This window comes from Lithobates pipiens, unplaced genomic scaffold, assembly GCF_037356315.1.
Source record: "Lithobates pipiens isolate NorthernLeopardFrog02 unplaced genomic scaffold, aLitPip1_a1.2 Scaffold_8, whole genome shotgun sequence".
NCBI classification, from domain to species: domain Eukaryota; kingdom Metazoa; phylum Chordata; class Amphibia; order Anura; family Ranidae; genus Lithobates; species Lithobates pipiens.
The window spans coordinates 71,654,959-71,676,953 of record NW_027507903.1 but is presented as its reverse complement, the minus strand read 5'-3'; the positions used below and the strand labels follow the sequence as shown (position 1 = coordinate 71,676,953).

At 41.9% G+C, this 21,995-nt stretch overlaps 1 protein-coding gene across 1 annotated transcript in view; it reads right to left on the bottom strand.

Annotated features, from left to right (window-relative positions):
* DMXL2 (Dmx like 2) overlaps nt 1-21,995 on the bottom strand; it is a 283,261-nt gene that overhangs the window by 127,224 nt on the left and 134,042 nt on the right. Inside the window, exons 13-17 of the mRNA XM_077471038.1 lie at nt 14,445-14,566; nt 9,528-9,617; nt 7,787-7,904; nt 5,809-5,928; nt 1,412-1,639 (exon numbers count right to left, since the gene is read on the bottom strand). Of these exons, the coding sequence (XP_077327164.1) occupies nt 1,412-1,639; nt 5,809-5,928; nt 7,787-7,904; nt 9,528-9,617; nt 14,445-14,566 (678 nt within the window). The remainder of the gene's footprint in view (nt 1-1,411; nt 1,640-5,808; nt 5,929-7,786; nt 7,905-9,527; nt 9,618-14,444; nt 14,567-21,995) is intronic.

The window sequence follows — 21,995 nt, the reverse complement described above, 5'->3', positions numbered from 1 at the left end:
CTTCTTCTCAAAGGGCACAAGCCTTCAGGATTCTTCAGAGGCAGGGAACCTCCAAAGTGTGAACCATGACCCTGAACCTGTAATGCTCTCTGCAGCTTCCACTAATGCTGAACCATTGGTACCAAGGAGTTGCCACCAAACACATGGTCCAGTGCATAGAGCCCATTACAGGCTATCTTGGCTACTTATTCCCAACAAGATGTGAGTACAGGCCATGGATTAGTCAATTGCAAAAGCAGCAAACTTAACCCTGGGGTCTCTGCAGCAACTGCAGAAACTTTCTAAAAAATAAAGGATCTTTACAAAAGTTAAAATTTGGTTCTCTCAAAGCTTAGAGGAGGTGGTTGTCTAAGGACACTAGAAAAAAAACGGAGGCTTGCTGGGAGTGGAAGGGGTTATGCAGGGCTGTCCTAAAAGCTTTTCCTGTGTTCAATCTCTTAAAAGAGAGAACATATTCCTATGTTCATAAATACCGTCCTGTAGTGTATGATTAAGAAATAAAAGCTTTATTAAACCCAAAACATAACAGTATATAACAACATACCAGTCAGATGTGTTGGCTGCATTCATTTTCTTTTTTCAGGCTTTTTCCCTCTGTTTTCACCTGGTGATCTGGCCAGTAACAGACCTCTATTACAGTGATCCCACTCTGGATGAATGGGCAGGGGGCTTTTCGACATGTGCAAGTGGAGGGAGTGTTAGATGTACTAGCAGATTTATATACACTAACAAATTAAAGCTAAACTCCAGCTAATACTTTATGGGCAGAAACAGCAGTTTCTTCTTTTGGGATAAAGGTTTTACATAAATGAAACTGGATCACTGAAAACACCCCTGCCAGTGGTAAATGGTTTGCCTCATCCTTGTAACTGATACAATCTGCAAGACAGCGTGAGCTTTTGAAAAATAAAAGACTTACTGGCTGGACCACCAGATGAAAATAAATGAAAGGAAAGCCTAAAAAAAAAAAAAAAAAAAAAAAAAAAAAAAACCTAATGCAGCCAACACATCTAAGAATTGATAAGCTGCAATTTAATAAATATTTGCTTTTGGGTAATGCTGTTTTGAAATGTTTGTTCTCGCTTTTAGATACACTTTTACTTTTAATGACCTAAATATGTATGACTTTAAAACAGTAGTGCAAAATCACTGCAATCACATCAAATATTTCTGTACCATGCAATCCGGTGTTTTCGACCTGCGTTACCTGCTTAATATTGACATGAGCTGCAGTGCATTTTGAACATGGAGCGGGAAAGGAGTATGAACTTTCTGGTGTGAACTGACCCCCAGTACAGAAAACCAAATACAAATAACTAAAACATTTTAACCCACTTATTGAAAATATTTTGTTTCTAAAGCCAAGACTCTCTAATGTTTCACACAAAAATAAAAATAAATGCAGCCTCACCTGCCGAGGGTGTTGCCCTTATTACTTCTACACCACTTGGTATATCCAGTGGCTGGCTATAAACAAGCTTGGAACTCAGAATCAGTTTGCTGGCAGTCTGAAGATTAGCAATTGATGCGGAGCGTGTCATGGGACTGGTTCCAGGAGATGTCTCTGGAGACGACTCTGCATTTGTTTGCCCAGGAATGGTAAGCAGATTTTCGGATGGGGTTGCTTCGACAGGCTTTGCTGAAAATTAAAATTTAAAAGCGTTTACTAGGAAATCTAAAAATCGAAGAATTGTGCACTAAGATATGCAAAAAGACTTTAACTGAAAATCCAGTAATCCCTCAATGTAGAAGATATATATCCATATACTATATACGATCAGAATTTGAAGCCTACATTTACAGGTACGCACAAGACTACTGCAATGTTTATTTCCTCCAACCTTTTAAAAGTCGGTACACGGGCTAGGCCTGGCCATAGAAGATAATGGAGCAGAGCTTTACAAAAAAAAAAAAAAAAAAGACACCGCCTGTATCTAAAAGTAGTACTTGAATGAGAAATTAACCACTTCAATACAGGGCACTTTCACCCCCTTCCTTCCCAGCCCAATTTTCAGCTTTCAGCGCTCTAGCGCTTTCAGTGACAATTGCGCGGTCATGCTACACTGTACCCAAATGAAATTGTTATCATTTTGTTCGCACAAATAGAGCTTTATTTTGGTGTTATTTATTCACGACTCCGTTTTTTTTTTTTTGCGATATAAGCGCAAAAAAAGCGGAAATTTGGGAAAAAAACAATATTTTCTTTTTTCTATTTGAAAAGAAATCCAATAAAATCAAATTTTGTCATAAATTTAAGCCAAAATGTATTCTGCTACATGTTTTTGGTAAAAAAAATTCCGTTAAGTGTATAATAATTGGTTTGTGTGATCACGGACATATGTACGCAAATGATCATGTACATATGTGTGCAGGTGATCACGTACATATGTGTGCAGATAATCATTGGGACATGTGATTTTAGTGGGACATGTTTTTATTATTAGGGACATGTGTTTTTATTATTTGGGGACATGTATGTTTTGGGGACATGTGTGTTTTGGGGACATATGTGGGGACTGTGTTTTCACTGTGTGGTGTGTTGTGTGTTTACACTACACTGATGATCAGTGAGTAAAAAGCTGTGAAAAGCAGCCCATACTCACTGATCATCAGCCGGCTGCAGCGTTCTGCTCTCCTCTTCTCAGCGGTGACTTCCGTGTGAGGAGAGGAGAGCCGATTGCCTAGCAACCGGCTGTTTGTTTACATCACATGACGGCCGTGATTGGACACGGCCGTCATGTGATCAGGAGGGCCAATCACAGAGCCCTCCTGCCGATCTGAGATGTGCCGTGTCCGGGTGACACGAGCACATCGGGATCGCGCCGCTGCGCGGGCGCGCGCGCGCGCGATCCCGCTGCTCCTGAATGACGTTCCTGAACGTCCTATCAGGAGCAGGCGGCTCCCACCCGGCCGTATATATACATTGGCCGGGTGGGAAGTGGTTAAATATGGAACATCTGCTTTCATTTTATGCATCGTTCATGCAAAAGAACTTTTCTCCTCTATGGTTACAGTCTTCTCCATACCAGTACACTCTTGTCAGGCGTCTTAATATCTCTGGCAGCAGGTCTGAGTAAACAGTATCTTTAACCGTGTCTCCTTTTGATATTTAAAGAGTAACTTTTATTGATAAAAAAAAAAAACATTCCCCTCTGGGTGATCTATGTACATTGCAAGGATTTTAACCACTTCAATAGTGGGCACTTTCGCCCCCTTTCCTTCTCAGGCCAATTTTCAGCTTTCAGCGCTCTCACACTTTCAATAAGAATTGCGGTCATAAAACACTGGACCCAAATGAAATTTTTATCATTTTGTTCACACAAATAGAGATTTCTTATTTACAAATCAATTTTTTATATAAGCGAAAAAAGAGCAGACATTTTGAAAAAAATATATATATATATTCTACTTTCTGTTTTAAAAAAGATCCAATAAAATCTAATTTTGTTATAAATTTAAGACAAAATATATTCTGTTACATGTCTTTGGTAAAAAAAAATCCCGTTAAGTGTATAATTGGTTTGTGTGATCACAGACATATGTGCACAGATGATCACGAACATATGTGCACAGATGATCACGGACATATGTGTGCAGATGATCATTGGGACATATGAGTTTAGTGTTACATATGTGGGGACAGGTGTTTTTACTGTGTGGGGACAGTGTTTTGGGGACATTGTGTGTTTACATTGTGTGGGGACACTGGGCTGGTGATTAGACGCCATGTCCTCCATGTTCTTGAGTATAAAGCGTTCTACTTGTGGCTTCACACGCCGCTTCTGGACTCCCATAGTGCTGCTGCACCGGACCGGAAATAGGCGCCAGCTACTGCCCTGCCTCCTCCCCCTGCTATTGGCATGACACCAGGAGCCGACCCAGTGACCTACTCATAGGAGCGTCACTTCCAGCGCAGCCGAGACTCTACTCGGCCTCCGCAAAAATGGTGGCGGTGCACATGCAGCCACCACACCTGGAACAGGGTCACTGGATCACACAGCTCTCCCTGAGCACCCAAGAGGAAAAGAGGAGCCCCGTCCTTACTACTGTAGAGACCCTGGTAAGTATGAAAAAAGTGAGGAAATCCCTGTCTCTCAGGATCATCCTAGGAGATCATGGCTCCCCCAGCAAAGATGTTCCCTCAGGGCCAGAGGAAACACAAAAACTGATGTGTGGTAGGAAGTTGCCTCCCTTTAAAGAACTGGAGGAAGAAGGTGATTCTAGCAGTCCAATGTGTGGAGTCACAATCTCTCAGGTGCTGTCCTGAAAGACGCTTTGGGAAATTGAGGTTTAGAGGACATCTGTATATCATCTGCTTCTCAATAATGGGATCCAGTAGTCTTGTGTTACAGCTTTTTGTCAGTAATAACTGTAAACACACTTGTCTGATTATATAATGCCTGTGCGCCGGACGTGACGTCATTAGCCTGCAGCCGTGAGACTGATTCAGTCACACGAGGATGCCAGGCACGGAGAGAGGCCTACCGTGCTCCCCACGCTCTGGCAATGATGGGAATGACCCAGGAAAAGCAGGCTGCCCCCTCCATGAGAGACCAGCCTGCAGTTGGCACGCTACCACCAGGGATGGACTCCACTGAGCATACATCCTCCTGGAACCAAGAAGGCACCTTACACTGAAGGTACATACAAACAGGGAGATAAGTCCCTTCTTACTCATCCATGAGTCCCTATCAGAGGAGCCCAGGATGACCCAAGCCAACCAGCTCCCCAGAAGCACTGCCCCCATTAGAGGGACCTGGCCGCTGGCATGCCCCTGCTACCTAGCACGAAGGCCAGATAAAATAATAAACAACTTGCTTGAAGTTCCTGTCTGGTCGGAGGAAGCACATAATACAGACTTGCTTATGCTCAGGGGTAGAAAATAACAGCTTAAAGCGGAGGCCCACCCTAAAGTGGACCTTCCGCTCATTGGAATCCTCCCCCCTTCCGGCGCCACAATTGGCACCTTTCAGGGGGGAGGGGGGTGCAGGTACCTGTACATTACAGGTATCTGCACTCACCACCGGCGTAGATTCTGCAGAAGGTACGCCCCTTTCCGTAGAATCTACGCCCCTTTCCGAAAAGTCCCCCGCTGCCTGCTGGGAAACACGCGGATCCCAGAGACAGCAGGGACCATCCTTATTGCGCAGCGCCACTCGCGCATGCGCAGTAGGGAACCGGGAAATGAAGCCGAAAGGCTCCACTTCCTGATTCCCATACCCAAGATGGCGGCGGCAGCACCCGAGAGACGATCGAGAGATCGGCTTCCGGTGCCGACATCACGGGTGCGCTGGGCGGGTAAGTGTCATTATTTTAAAAGTCAGCAGCTGCAGTATTTGTAGCTGCTGGCTTTTAAAAAAAAAAAAAAACGGCGGAACTCCCGGCGGACTCCCGCTTTAAAAATCATTATTTTACTGGAACAGCATATATGTTTTCAAGCATTTTTATTCCAAATTGTTACTTATGAGTAGGAGAACATCACTACCTGTACAAAAATATAAACTGTACAAATGGTTCTGTATAAAACCATCAAGAACAAATATTTCAGTTTAGAGTTTAATGAGTTGCATCAGTCAATTGCTTATTACATCTCTCTGGGATCCTGGTGGCAAATTTCAGCATGCACGTTCCCGGGTCTATTGATCCACAGAGTAGCCGTTACAAGGAAGACTCTTATAGCTCTTATATATATTTTTTATATTTTACTACAGTATAGTAAGTTGGGCAGAGTTCTACGACATTGAAAGGGCACAGCAACAAGGAAGATAATTGTAAAATACCCACCTTGGGCATTAGGCTGGTACTTACCAACACATGCTTGAACAGACTTTAAATGAAGATGCCACATGTTTAGGACTGAACGGTTGTGTGCATCTTTTTCTATTACAACAAGGTAGAACTTTTCTGAAAAAGGTGGCGGACGGTAACCTGTTTAAAAGCAATAATAAAATAATTTTGTTATGCTTATTTATGAACACAGCCTAACATAACTGAAAGGTGATCCTTCACAGGAGGAAGTACATTATTCTATATACATGGTTAAAAAAAAAAAATACGCAGAAAATTACTATATTTTTAATCACCAAAGTTTTTATTTTGTGTTAGTTTTCTAAATTTGTAGCGCGCAAATATTGTAGACTTACGTTAGCTCACTTGAATTATTTGCACTCAAGTATCTCAAGGTAGCCGAGAATTAAACATGATAGTCAAGTGGGCAGACAAACATACATGTTTGTGTTGTTGGAACATTCCAAGTTTATACTTTGGAGATAAGGAGTGGAGAAGAGACACTTTGCATTGTGGACTTATCTTGATAAAGGTGGTTTTAAATCCATATCAACCACCTTTACTCCCCAGTGCAGCCCTGAGATGGGTGTCCGTAAACTAGTATGTGTGATAAAGTGGCCTAATTTTAGAATGAACAGACAAAACCTAAATAAAATAAGGTGTACTTTGTGCTGGGCAGCAAAAACATAGCCAAGTACAAAGGTATATTGCTATAAAAACTTAGAAGCTATACACAGGGTTTAAATGCTCACCCTTCCTAAAGTGGTGTTTCTTTTTTACATCATTACATGCATGCTTTATAATATAATTCTGTCTCTAGAGTCAATGCAAAAGCCAGACGTAGGTATATTCGTGCCCTAAAGAATTTTCCATAATTGGAAGTCTATATGTTATGTTGGGGTGACACCTTTACTTTGGTTATGCGAAGGGGCAGAGACACAGATTGCTAGGAGCAAAATGTGCCTTTGCATTCTTGGGGAATGTGGGTGTGGTTTAGGAAGCGGGTAACCAATTTAACTGAATGTTAGTATTAAAAATCTTTAGCTGGCATTACCTTTCAAAGATCAAAGGTGAGAGATAATATTTTATATGGCTTTTCGGTTAACCAAGCCTGAAGAAATGGCTACATACTGTGACTTTCGACTGCTTCCTTAACACTGAAATGTGTCCTAGTGGAGTTTAGTTCATGTCTATGAACTGGGTGGCTATTTCTCTTGTTCCCACAAAAATGTTAAAAGCATTGCTTTAACTGTGATACATATCCATTTGTATGCTATATAACCATTTACTCTTTTACATTGTATATGCATTTCTCTGTTACTCATATTGGAATATTATGTTTCTCTAAGTTTTGTCATAACAAATAAAATCAAATAAAAAAAACTTATTGGGAAAAAAAAAAAGCAAAAAAAAGCATTGCTTTAAATCTGCAGCTAAAATCATTAAGAAACCCAACTCCAGACAGTTTTAATTAGCAAACACAGTTGGGACTTTTGCCAAGTTTTTATTTTATTATTTTACATCGTGCCTTTATTATTTTTATCAACTTTATTGCTATCAAAAGGGATGAATGTGGGCTGTGACAGGCCTTTTTATGGAGATATCTAGGATCTGTCAGACTCCATATCTCTCCTCTGACCTCCACAGCATCCCATCAAACCAAGATCGGGGGACTTCCTTCTGCCGCATGTAAAACTTATCCAGCAGCTGTAAAACCACTCGGATGACTTTTACTAGAAAGAGAAACGCTAGTAGAAAAAAAAAAATGTTGGCGGGATTATGGTTGTAACCGCAACCATGATCCCGATATAACCACCTCAATACAAGGCCGTGTTTTGCTTTTCATCTTGAATGATTAATCTGACAGAAATATAAAATATTGCACTAATCAGAGATTACATCAGCCCTATACTTGACTGATAGCAGTGCTTTATTTTTATTTTTCCATTGAAATTTATGAAAAACCTGATACTCTGACGATGTTATGCTGCATTCATACCTTGAGATGGTTGGAAGAAAACCTCAGTTTCCTTTGCTTTCAAATTATCTTTATGTGGCTTATATCCTAAAATGAAGTCTTCTTGAAAAACATGAAGCAGCTGTGTTCTTGATCCACACTAAGAATACAAAGAGAGGCATCAGTCATGCTCACTAAACATGTACTAATAAATCAATCTACAGGCATCATGTTAAAGCAGAGGTACACACAGGTGTTAGGGTAACAATGTATCGGTATACAGAGACACAAAGGGGTTAGGGGTGATAGAAAAGCCCCATAAATGTTTGGGCTGCAGTAGTAGAGCTACACCTCATTTTAAGTGTAACCTTAGCTGACATAAATATCACCTGCTTTGCCAAAGAGCTACAAATCTACAATTACCAATGTGCTGGTGTGACAAACATACACATAAATGTAAATGTACAGCCTGAAAGTATGATGACAGCACTTTCAATTCCCTCATTTAAAAAAAAAAAAAAACAAGTAATGTTTGTGAAATTGTGTAGCACAAACTAGAAGCATAAGCCCTGGTTCACACCAGTGCAACTTGTCATGCGACAAGTTAAAAGTCACATGACATATCGCATTACATTTACGGCAATGGAACTGTTCAAATTGCTGCGACTCAAGTCAACTCATTGAAAAAAGATCCTGCACTATTCCTGTGCGATGTCAGTGTGACTTGCATTGACATCTGTAAAATGAGGTTGCACAGATATCAAGCTGCACATGAAATCGCACTGCGTTGAAGTCGCACTGAAGTAGCATGCCTTCAAAATCACACTGGTGTGAACCAGGGCTAACTTGACTATACCAGCTGGCTGGACTAAATCCCAAAATTATCAAGAGGGAAGCCATTCCCCTAACCTCATCACCTTTCACACAATGTAGCCCCAGTAAACAACTAAATAAATAAATAAATACAGATTTTCTAAAGAAAGAAATTAAGCCAGTTAATCGGGAACAACTGAGATCAACAGAGTTTTAAATAAAGTTTAAAACTGAAGTGTAGGTACGATGTTATTAAATAGTTACATTGGTCCAGTATGGACTAATGTAACTTGGCAATATTTCATATGTGAACTGTGGAAGCTGCACAAACAGTAGCAGTCAGCGCTACTACAGTGATAGCAGCGACCCTTTGCAGGTGTCGAGCATCTTTGCCACTGCATGGTGACCACAGGGGGTTACTCCATCATGGCCACCATTCACAGAACACCTTGCAGTTTTTTCAATAAATATAAGGTGTTCTCTAATTGGACAAGGTGAAGATCATGAATGTCACCACCCAGCCTCTCCACCTCGCCCCCAATCAGAGAAAACCCTGTACTTGGTGGAAAAATATACAAGGTATTCTGTGAATGGTGGCAGTGGCAAGCTAGCAACCCCCTGTGGTTAATATGTAGTCGCACTGTTCAGTCACACAAGGGCTTCTGTCAACACAGAGTGGGACCAGCGTGAGCGACAAATACACCCAGGCAAACCCTGGGTTGTAAGAGATATGCGTAATATCTTTAGATACATTTTTTAGGGCATCTCTTGTACCTATGGTCCAAAATTGGTTAAGAGGTATATAGTACACTGATCAGTTACTGGAGCATTAAATGAACCATTCTTATTTCATTACGTGCAACCGTCTGCCATTAAGAAAACTCTAATAATTAAAAGCCACTATGAGGTAGTATTAGAAAACATACAGCATTTCCCCACTGCAATGACAAACCAGTACAGACTTGCATACCTTGTTTGTTATAGCATCAAGCTCAATGATACAGCCAGGGCGAGCAGTAGATTGTTGGCTTACAATATTAAAGACTTCACCAATGAGTTTCTAAAGTGTAAAAAATAACAAGTATTATTTTCATGTACAACAGAAAAGTGCAAGACAAATCCCAAAGTAAACATCTATTTCAAATATAAAATGGTACTAGTTTAGACAAATGCCTCCCCCCAAAAGAAAAGAAGATCAATAATCAGCATATGCATGGTGCTGAAGTGAAACTTACTACCTGATCCTTTTCTGCCTGGCTACTGGGCATGAGTGTTGGAAAATGCTATTGTTTTATGGCTGCATCAGTGTGTGCACAATATGGGCTAATGTACATGGCATCGGTTTGCACCCGAAATGCTTTACCAATATACTGGTCAAAGGTAATGCAAAAGCAGCTTAAAATGTCTTGATGCAGCTTAGAGGGTCATAAACAGGTCAGAAGAACTGGTGATGGAACTTTGAATGATCTCTGAAGCACAGAAAATTGATTTCAAATACAAGCTAAATGCATCTGAAAGCATGCTGCATTTGCCCACTAACACAAGATTTAGCCAACCTTATGTATGAACAAACCAATTACAATTCTGGTAACCCACAGATGAGAAAGGCAAAATGAAGTGCAGGTGAAATGGCTTAACCCAGCACAATCTCAAAATAGGACTAATATTTACGTATATTCAAAAATTAGCTAAGAAAATGCCTAAACAAAGCTTTCGTTGACATCCAAAGCAATTCCCCAAACAAAATCCTGCACACGGCATGGGTCAGACACAGTCAGACACAGCTCCATAAAAACAAGACCCTTTTCGCTTGTGCGTTAGTGCTAAAGCGCTGTTGGTTTTAGATGTGCTTTAGCGCTGTTTAAGCAACGCTTTTTGGGTGTTTCGGAAGTGCTGCCCACTCATTTCAACGGACAGGGTATTTTTCAAACCACCACAAAGACGCTGCTTGCAGGGCTTTTTCTAACATCCTGCCAGCGCACCACCCCAGTATGAAAGCACTTGGACTTTCACATTCGGGCGGCATCGGAGGCGGTTTGCAGGTGCTTTACAGGCGCTATTTCTAGCACTAAAATGCCAGAAAACTGCCTCAGTGTGAGAAGAGCCCAACTTGTCTTGGCTGGGGAGGCCTTAACCATAACTAACCGACATGATGCACACTAATAATATACCCTTCACCATGGGTGGGGAAAATAAATATTTAACATACATTAGTGAAATTTTAAAAGAACACGGGCTGTCCGATCAGGTCCGCTTGTCAGTTTTTCAGGCGGATTTGATTGGACCATGCACTCTCCCCTATGGAGCGGCGAATGTCTGCTGACATTTGCCACTATCCGATCCCATCTGCAAAATGCAGATAGATGGTTGTCCTATTTTCCATCCGTCTGGCAGATCGGATGGAAATATACAGGCGGTCCTTTTTCACCCAATTTTCCCATAGAGCAGAGTGGGGCACTGACAGGTCTGTCTCAGCACAGTGAGCAGAGGCAGACCCGTCATCCGCCTGCTCAGCGGAGATCAACAGAGCGACCCTTCGCTGAGCATGCGGAGTCTGCCAAATGGAGGGGTCCATGTGAAAGGGGCCATATTTTAAAATGATACAAAAAGCCTCAGCAGCAATGAAACAGATCGACATGCATGAAAGAGATTTTCAGAATAGAAAAGTCCCAATAAATAAAACCATTCTGCTATATATCTCTACCCCCTGACTAGGAGCCCTGTGAGCCATTGTTTTGACCACAGGGGCTCCGATATTTCCTTGTCCTCCTCTTTTTTTTTTTTTCTTTCCTCATCCTTCTCTCCTCTCTTCTTTCAGGATCTCCTGCCACTTGTGCCTCAGTGGCCCCCTCGGTATTTACCCTGCAGCCAGTCTCACTCCATCAGACAGAGAATTGGGGTCCTTTCAGGTTCCCGCCCCCCCCCCCCCCCCCATTTTTTATTTCAGAGTTTTTTCAGAAAGGCTAGTCCTGAACACTGGAATATCATGCTTGACAATTGTTTGATCCGTGTCACTTTTAACTACTAACACATTACATGCATCTGCCTCTGTAATTATACATGTAAGTACAATAATGTCTAGATGTACCCTCATTTCCTATTGACCGTTCTGTCTCATTAATATTCTGTTATTTATGCTTTTCATCAGAAATACACCTCTTGCTCTAGATTTACCCCTGATGAAGACCAGTACTTTCCCAAAACGCGTAGGGTTTCTGAGCACCCTGGCCCACCACATGTTACATGGGTGACCTGTTCATCTACAATTGTCATAACATTACGGATACTATTGCATGTATTTTAATTATTTTGTGATGTCTATTTTTTCATTCTTTGATTGTTATATTTGCCTACATATTTTGATAATAAATATCGTTTGAACTTATTTTGATTATTGTACGTGCCGTTAAAGCCCAAACAATAGTGGGTCCCTTTCCTCTTTCTTTATTCTGCTATATATAAACATCCCATCAGAGAACTCCAGGTTTGCTGTCACTTTAAATATTTCATTTGGACCAGCTTGGTTATAACAAAAGAAAACCAAAAAGAATATACTGTCTCCAGGGCTCAAAATCAAAGTGTTCCATTGAGATAGATAGATAGATAGATAGATAGATAGATAGATAGATAGATAGATAGATAGATAGATAGATAGATAGATAGATATTTTCGAACCATAAAGATTGATATATATAGATAATTAAAACCAAAAAATAGAAGTATGGACTCAACAACCACATTCCACAAATAACCACTAAATGTACCAAAAGGTCGTCTTCCCTTCAGCTGCCAGAAGAGTGTCACTCGCACGTTATTTTGGCCATACAGAAACAACCGTGTATTCTTTTTAAGTGAATACAAGGTGTTCCTTCAATAATGGAGGTGCATTTTGTGACATCATCTGCCCACCTCTCCTTCTCAAACTAAATATTTAAAGTGATAAGAAAACCTAAAATCCAGATCCACAGCAGGGTAAGTCTAATTTTTAACAAAGCCCTCCTCAAGTGCCACAATATCTTGATGAACTGAGGCAAAATCCTCTTGGGATAGAGCTGAGGATGGGGCTGAACCCAGCGGAGTGAAGAAAGACTCCAAGGATAGCATAGACTCAGAGGGCAAAATTCCAGGTTGTGCCAGGTCCTTCATGGGGTAAAACTGCAGACAGCACCAAAATTGCTGGTGAACAATGAACTGGTGGGAACCCGGGGCAGCAGGACTGTTCCCCATGCATCTGTAATCCAATTTGTTGCACTGCTGGGGTTCTGGCAATATATCTGAGGGTACAAGGCTAAGCTTTGAATACTGACAAACTAGCTGCTGGTAGCAGGATGCTGGTACCACTTGTCACTTGTAGTAAGACATGAATGGAAGGTGCTCCCACTATGATGACTGGCAGGAAGGAACACAGCCATTACTCAGTGCTCATTCCTTCAATGTTAAAAAGTGGGGATTTATGTTTGCCATTCGCTGGATATGTCAGGCATTGTACCATGTCATTGTGTATGTCTTTATATTGTACAATTGTTTTCAATAAAGCACTCCTATTTTGTTTTTAAAAAGTGTGGATTTGTAAACAGTGACCAGCAGCTCTGGTAACAAGGTAGCTCCCGCTGCTCGGCCCACATACCTACACATAAAGTGACACAGGACTGTGCCAAACCTATGAACCTGGAAAGAGCTTCATGCCTAACAGTACACTCAGGTCTAGAAAACACCATGCCTGAAGGTTACATCCCAGGCTAGATCCACAATCGTCCAATCCAGCAGGGTCCAGGTAGGGCCTCCAAAGCTAGTGTTGAGAAGCTCCCAATCTGGATAACTGTGTACAGACACCATCTCAGCAGCTAGTAAAGGAATCCTGATTAACCGCTTGCTGACCATATAACCTAGATATAGCCGACACGGCTACACCAGATGTCATACCTGCTACGTAATCAGACACTTCCGGGTAGGGAGGGCGCGCGTACGCCGCCACCGTGCTGTGATTTAACATAGCAGATGTTGATCACTGGGTGCCAGCCAATGGATTACCGCCGGCACCTGGTGATCATCATGAGTTCTGAGTTCGCACAGGACAAGGGGGCTCTGCCAATGTAAACAAGGCAGAACTCTGTCCCGTCAATGGGGAAGTGATGGATTTTCTTTCCCGCAAAGCAGGGAAGAAAATCTATTAGTTCTCCTAGTGAAAGCACCACACAAAGTATACAAACACTAGCTAGGCACACATCTTAACATTTGCTTGTTCCAGCCTAGATGTCTAACTCCTTCCCAGCCATTAGTACAGTGACGGTGCATATTTTTAGCACTGATCACGGTATTAGTGTCACTGTTTCCCACAAAGTGTCAAAAGTGTCAGTGTCTGAATGTCCGCTGCAATAATGCAGTTCTGCTATAAGTGGCTGATAGCCACCATTACTAGTAAAAAATAAAAAACAATTCCAGTATGTAGTCCATAGATTACCCAGTGGTGATCAAATACCATAAAAAGAAAGCGATTTGTGGAAAAAAAGGAAATCAATTTTATTTGGGTAAAGTGTTGCACAAACACGCAATTGTCAGTTAAATTAATGGAGTGCCGTTCAGCAAAAAATGGTCTGGTCATGAAGGTGGGCAAATATTAGGGAGGTCAACTGGCTAAAGAAAAAGCACCCTTGAATGAAAAAAAAAATTGCTAGCAAAAAGAAAGGCTAAACTCTTCTCAGCAGAACAGGCGTCCATTCTCCTAAGACACTAGAAAGAAATCTGAAGAATGCTAGGAAGAGGAGGGATAATATCAGGCTGCCATTTGTCCTAATCCTCCTGCAGGCAAGCAGCATAACCCAAATGTTTCTGAAGATCTGTGTCCCTCAATGAATAAGAAATAAGATTATAAATGATTAACACTTACAGAGGACTCAGGATCTGAAAGCTCATCCAGTAGCTTTCTGGCATCGACAACTGCTTGATATAATCTCAGATTGGTCCCATCAGAGGCAACAAAGCAGGCACTGGCAGAGTTACAGTATGTGCCTAAAAAACAAAATAACAAGAAACAATGCAAATGTCAGCGATAGAAATTGACTATGGGAATTATTATAATTGTGCTTGTGCATTAGTTATAAAAGTTATAAAACCAAATCTAAAAAAAATAAAAAAATAAAAAAAGACATTTATCACCAGCCGGACCACAGCATGCCTATATGGGTAAGTGGGAGCAGGCCCTGGGTGTAGATATACCCCTGAACGCATGGCAGCTCATATGGTCACAGGCCGCTAAGAGCTCCATCTGTATGCTCTATAAAGAGAATCAATATAAGATTCTATTTCATTGGTATCAGACCCCTGACCTTCTCCACTCCATATACCCCTAGGCCGACCCCCAATGTTGGGGATGTTGTAAAGATAGGGGGACGCTATTTCATATTTATTGGAACTGCCCTCTACTCACCCCCTATTGGCAGATGGTGCACTCCCTGCTTCAATCCATATTCAGTACTAGGGTGCCCTTCGATCTGAAAACGTTTATTCCATCTCCTTCTCTAAACTGTCAAAAAAGCTCTTAGCCCATGTACTAACTGCAGTGCAGTGTTTGGAGGCCCTGAAGTGGAAAAAGAGGGAACCCCCCTCACTATTCGAGCTGCACTCCAGGATCAGAGATGTTAAAAGAATGAAGTACCTGACAGCCTCTCTAAATAACACTCTTGATAAACATATTGCGTATGGGAGCCCTGGGTCCTGTTGGAGACTCCTATAACCGAATTCCCTATAACCCTTGATTTTGCAGAGACTGCCAGTACCTATGATTAGTGCTTCCCAGGTGGTGCAGAGCTTTTGGAGCGGGTGGTTGTCCTCTCTTCTTCTCTTTCCTTCACCACTTTCTATCCCGCTTCTTTTTTCTATACCCGACTCTCCTCAACCTTTTCATTATATTTTTCTCCTCTTCCATTTGTTTATGCGCCTTTATACAGGCTAGATTTTGTTGTACTATCTAATTAACACAATAATTCTACATACTGCCAATGGTTGTAAGCTGTGTACGTCTGCATCGAACTATGCCATTGGCCAAAATGTTTACTGATTATATGGCAGTAGTACTTTTACTACAACAATGCGTATATTCCTGCATCTTATGTTGGAAATTCCTTTTTTTTCTTGAAAAATCAAACAAATTGTCAGTTCTCATTACAAAAAGACAATGCCTACCACCAACAGGCAAACCACTCTTAACATGCTGCAATTTCAAAGATCTGGCTGTATACAGACTGTTCAAGTGTTGGATATTAATAATGTTGAAAGGGTATGATTTCTATGCTAAGTTTTAAAACAGTATAGCCTATTAAAAAGTGTTGGATAATACCATAATTATTACAGTACTAACAAAAACTACTAATGTTAATAGAGTAATCTTTCTGTTAAATGTGTAAGCAATGCCACATTTTAAAAGTTTCAAAGAGAAATATAGGAATTGGGTTTTTGTAGAATCATACTTAACTAGCTGGATGTAGGATCAGTCCAATGCTGCATCTGTCCCTGATGCCTCTAACACAGCGAACAGAGCAATCAAACACCACCGATCGCTCAGTTCTCAGAGCTCCCTGAGCAGAGAGCTGGTGACAGTCAACAGCTTTCTGCTCTGCTCCCCTCCTCCCCCACTGAAGCGCTGGGTTGTAGAAGCACCGGCTCAGGCTTTCAGCGGCTGTCTGCTGAAATCGAGTCACAGGAGCGCAGAACAAACTGCACTCCTGTGATCCACAGCCAAACAAGCTTCTTCTCCTTTAACTATAGTTTTAAAAAAAATAGTTTTATGTTAGTGTATTGAATGGGGAAAGGTTAGATCACCCATCAGGTTTTTATTGCTATATGTATCCTCACTGGATGGATTTACTTTCTCTATTGGTCCCGGTGATTGTTGTCACTGTGACAAAAAGGGAGGCAGCCCATGGATGTGAGAGATTTTTTTTTGTTTTTGTTCAACCAGAGGAATAAACTAAATAAACAAATAAATAAATCTGACTTGATTTTGAGTGTGTGGATGGGGGAATACTCCCTGCTGAGCTATTGTATTCTGACAGCAAGGAGACCCCCCCCCCCCCCCCGCCGTCAGGTCACACTAATCAGTGTTTTTTGGCCGGTTGTTTCGGGGGTCTTGTCCCACTCTTCACTTCTTCTTGCCGGGCCTCTGCCATCTTCTTACAGCTCTTTTACTAGCATTGGCCCGGTCTTGTCACTGCCTTCTTCTTTCTTCCAATGTTGACACAACGCTCTATCTGGCCGCAATGCCAGGGACGCGTTGTGCGGCGACTTATATAGGTATAAGGGGCGGGGTCACCGGGGATGTCAAATGGTGATCACGCCCCTTGTGATGTCACAGTCCCAGAGGATGTTGGGAAGAAAAAGTCCGCCGGAGCCCACACACGGGCGGATTGTTCAGCGGTCTCTGGTCCGCCGGATAGTTTGATCATGTGTACGCGGCATCAGGGCTTCCTTGGGGATTTTGCCTGTAGAGGTATACTGGTTAAAGGTATTGCATAGGTGTGGCGTGATCAAATCAGAGAAGTGTTTATAGTACTCATTTGGGAATGCATCAGGTCCTGGCGCCTTGTGGAGGGGCAATTTAATAGCTTTAAGAACTTCCTCATGAGAGAAGGGCATACAAATGGATTCTAGTTGCTCGGTGGATATAGAGGGGGGAGTGAAGAGACGAGAAAAACAAATCTATAGCTTCAATTTTAGGATTGGTTGTTTGTTTTGATTCTTTAAGGATGTAGAGTTTGGCGAACTTCGCTATATCTAAAGGGTTATTTAACCATCTGCCTTGGGAATTGGTCAGGAACTGTATCTTGCTATTGGCACAATGTTTTTTCATTTGTTTGGCCAAGAACGCACCCGATTTGTTGGCCGAGGAATATTATTGGAGTCTAAGGCGTTTTATATAATAATCAAATTTTTTGTGTAGGTGGTCACTGAGTTGGTACCTTAGATTTTTAAGGCCTAGGGATAGTTTGGTGGATGGTGTTTGTTTATTGGCATATTCTAGTGCTCTAATTTGTTGTAATAATTTTTCAGTGGTGGCTGTATGTTGTTTTTTAGGATGTGCTCCAAATTTCATAAAAAGGCCACGTGAGAAAGCTTTGTGTGCATGCCAAATAATAGATTGTTCATCAATAGAATACAGGTTGTTATCAAATTATGCCTCAATCTCGGATCGCATCTCTTCTTCAAATGCTGGAGAAGGGATGTGTTTAGTCTGCAATTATTGTGTGGTGTAGATTTTCTGCAATTGAATAACGTGATGGATATTGGTGTGTGGTCAGACCAGGTGATTGTGCCTATGCGCGCTTCAGTGATCGATTGAAGGAGAAATCTATCTGTGAGAAACATGTTGACCCGAGCGTAAGACTTCTGGGAGTTGAAGTAAAAGGTGTAATCTCGCTCCATATCGTGTGTGCATCTCCAGGGATCATAGAGGTCTTCATTTTGAAGAAGAGAGAACAAGGCGGAGGGCCTCCATTTTGAAGGGTTAGATGTGTCTAGGGAGTTGTCAATTATTTAGTGGAAATTCCCACACAGTACCACTGGGTTGGCTCTATACGGAGCCATTTTGGATATCAGGGTGTTGTAAAATTTCTTTTGGCCAGTGTTCAGTGCGTAAAGATTCAAGGTGAGGCGTTGGGTCTCTATCGTTGCGGAGAGAATCAAGTACCTACCGTCTTTGTCAGCCTCACAATGGTGTAACTGAAAGGAGACAGATGAGCTAATTGCGATCATTACTCCTCTTTTTTTGGCAGGGGCACTGGCAAAAAAGCAGTGTGGGTATCGTTTGTGCGTGCATTTGGGGGGGGGGGGGCTGTCTTTGGCGAAATGCGTTTCTTGTATGCAAAATATATCAGCGCGGTGAGATAGCGCTTCTTTCCATAGGCGATTGCGCTAAAAGGGGGAATTCAGGCCTTTGACATTTAGTGATGTAATCATGGCCATGGTAACGGGGAGTGCCCTGGGATGATGACAAAGGGAGCAAGATTCCACGCACACTGTACCCTTCCCAACTGTGTGTAAGGGAAGTACCTTAGTATGCAAGTACACAAAGTATGTCTATTATATGCAGAACTTTACCGGGTATACCTTTTGGATCTATATGATAATGTCAAAAGTATTACAGAATGACAGCAGTTAGGTCAATCAATAAGATACACAGATAGTGACGAAAATAAGAGAAATAAAAAAAACGAAGATAAAAATTAACGACTGTGGCACACTATAACCTGAGGGAGTGGATTCGATCCTATGACTGCGCCCCTGAGGGATCTTATGATTGCGGAGGACTAAAGGCCTTCATGTTGTTGAAGGTATCGTCTTGCTCATGCATCCAATTCCGGAATGGTGGAGGTTGCTGGCAGGAGCCACTGTTTCCGGTTTCCGTGGCAGAAAGAGGGAGAAATCCCCAGTTGGTCAATTTTTTGTACCCATCTTTGGGAGTAAGGATGGGAATTAGTTGTTGCTGGTATGTTACCAGTAGCTTGGTAGGAAAACCCCACTTATATGTGATTGTTTTCCTGTAACAGCGAGGTTATGGGGGCAAATGCTCTTCTCATCTCTATTGTGGCTTTGGAGAGGTCGCTAAAAAGGAGGACATTAGTGTACGGTGCTGGTAGTGGTTTAGTTGATTTAGCCACTTGTAGTATTTGTTCTTTGATATGGAAATAGTTGGGTCGGAATGACACTTGAAGTTGCGCTGGATCCTGTCAGCGGTGCAGAACTCTGGCATCAAGCCTCCATTACGGTCCACTGCAGGCCACACCCCCTTGAAAAGGACATTTTATCACCTTTGTGGTAGACAAAGCTCATTGCATTCCTTCTCACCCTCCATCTCATGGTAACAACCCATCCTGAGATCTTCACCAGGCAAGGGATAAGAGAGATTAACCAACTGGTGTTTCGCAAATTTTTGTGTTTCCGCACTTCTCTACTGATGTTAAGAAACAGCGGCCAAAATTTCAAGATGCTAAAAAAAAAAATGTGTAGGTGATCTTCATTTATCATATGCTTTTTCCAAAATTTTGCAAAAGTAAAGTGGATGTCCGGTCAAAAAAGTTTTATTTTCCTGTTACTAAAAGCATTTTTTTGTCATACATACAGTGCCTTGCGAAAGTATTCGCCCCCCTTGAACTTTTCAATCTTTTGCCACATTTCAGCCTTCAAACATAAAGATATAAAATTTAAATTTTTTGTGAAGAATCACCAACAAGTGGGACACAATTGTGAAGTGGAACGAAATCTATTGGATAATTTAAACTTTTTTAGCAAATAAAAAACTGAAAAGTGGTGCGTGCAAAATTATTCGGCCCCTTTACTTTCAGTGCAGCAAACTCACTCCAGAAGTTCAGCGAGGATCTCTGGATGATCCAATGTTGTCCTAAATGACTGATGGTGATAAATAGAATCCACCTGTGTGTAATCAAGGCTCTGTATAAATGCACCTGCTCTGTGATAGTCTCAGGGTTCTGTTGAAATGCATCATGAAGACCAAGGAACACACCAGGCAGGTCCATAATACTGTTGTGGAGAAGTTTAAAGCCGGATTTGGATACAAAAAGATTTCCCAAGCTTTAAACATCCCAAGGAGCACTGTGCAAGCGATCATTTTAAAATGGAAGGAGTATCAGACCACTGCAAATCTACCAAGACCTGGCCGTCCCTCTAAACTTTCAGCTCAGACAAGGAGAAGACTGATCAGAGATGCAGCCAAGAGGCCCATGATCACTCTGGATGAACTGCAGAGAACTACAGCTGAGGTGGGAGAGTCTGTCCATAGGACAACAATCAGTCGTACACTGCACAAATCTGGCCTTTATGGAAGAGTGGCAAGAAGAAAGCCATTTCTCAAAGCTATCCATAAAAAGTCTCGTCTAAAGTTTGCCACAAGCCACCTGGGAGACACACCAAACATGTGGAAGAAGGTGCTCTGGTCAGATGAAACCAAAATCAAACTTTTTGCCCACAATGCAAAACGATATGTTTGGCGTAAAAGTAACACAGCTCATCACCCTCAACACACCATCCCCACTGTCAAACATGGTAGTGGCAGCATCATGGTTTGGGTCTGCTTTTCTTCAGCAGGGACAGGAAAGATGGTTAAAATTGAGGGGAAGATGGATGCAGCCAAATACAGGACCAACACAGGTGAAAACCTGTTGGGAGTCTGCAAAAGACCTGAAACTGGGACGGAGATTTATCTTCCAACAATCCCAAACATACAGCAAAATCTACAAAGGAATGGTTCACAAATAAACGTATCCAGGTGTTAGAATGGCCAAGTCAAAGTTCAGACCTGAATCCAATCGAGAATCTGTGGAAAGAGCTGAAAACTGCTGTTCACAAACGCTCTCCATCCAACCTCACTGAGCTCGAGCTGTTTTGCAAGGAAGAATGGGCAAGAATTTCAGTCTCTCAATGTGCAAAACTGATAGAGACATACCCCAAGCGACTTGCAGCTGTAATCGCAGCAAAAGGTGGCTCTACAAAGTATTAATGCAAGGTGGCCGAATAATTTTGCACGCCCCACTTTTCATTTTTTTATTAGTTAAAAAAGTTTCAAATATCCAATAGATTTCGTTCCACTTCACAATTGTGTCCCACTTGTTGGTGATTCTTCACAAAAAAATAAAATTTTTATATCTTTATGTTTGAAGCCTGAAATGTGGCAAAAGGTTGAAAAGTTCAAGGGGGCCGAATACTTTCGCAAGGCACTGTACCTGTAAAATCCGTCACCTACTGGTGGATGGGCACTGGCAGATAGTCAAACAGGAAGTCCACCCCTATATAACCCCTCCTACATAGGAAGGACCTCAGTTTTGTAGCAAAACAACGAACAGCCCAAAAAAGATGAGTGACCTCTGTGTCCCATGATGTACTACAAGAAACGGATTTACAGGCAAGTATGACAAAAAAATCCTGTTTTCTTTATCGTACATCACGGGTCACAGAGCATCCATAATGATGACTACATGGGATGTCCTAAAGCAATGCACTTGAGGGGAGGGAGACACAATCAAAGAAGCTGCCACCTGAGGAGGACTTCTGCCGCCCAAAACATACTGCGGCCAAAGCGGTATCCTCCGTAGCTTTGATATCCATCTGGTAAAATTCTGTAAATGTATGAACAAAAGATCATGTAATGGCCTTAAAATGCTGAGCCATTGACTCCTGATGGCGAATAGCCCAAGATGCCCCCACACACCTGGTAGTGAACATTTTACCAAAAAAGGGGTTGTCCTTTCAAGCCATAAGCTCGAATAATTAACTGGCGAATCTCAATTGGTTCAAAAAGTAGCCTCTGCAGACAGACAGACAAAAGTCTAATTCAAGTCCTAAAGACACAAAAGTGTTTTGACGGGTGGGACTGCCTACATTATCCACTGTATGAAGTATGAATCAATCGAGTGAGAAATAACGGGCTATG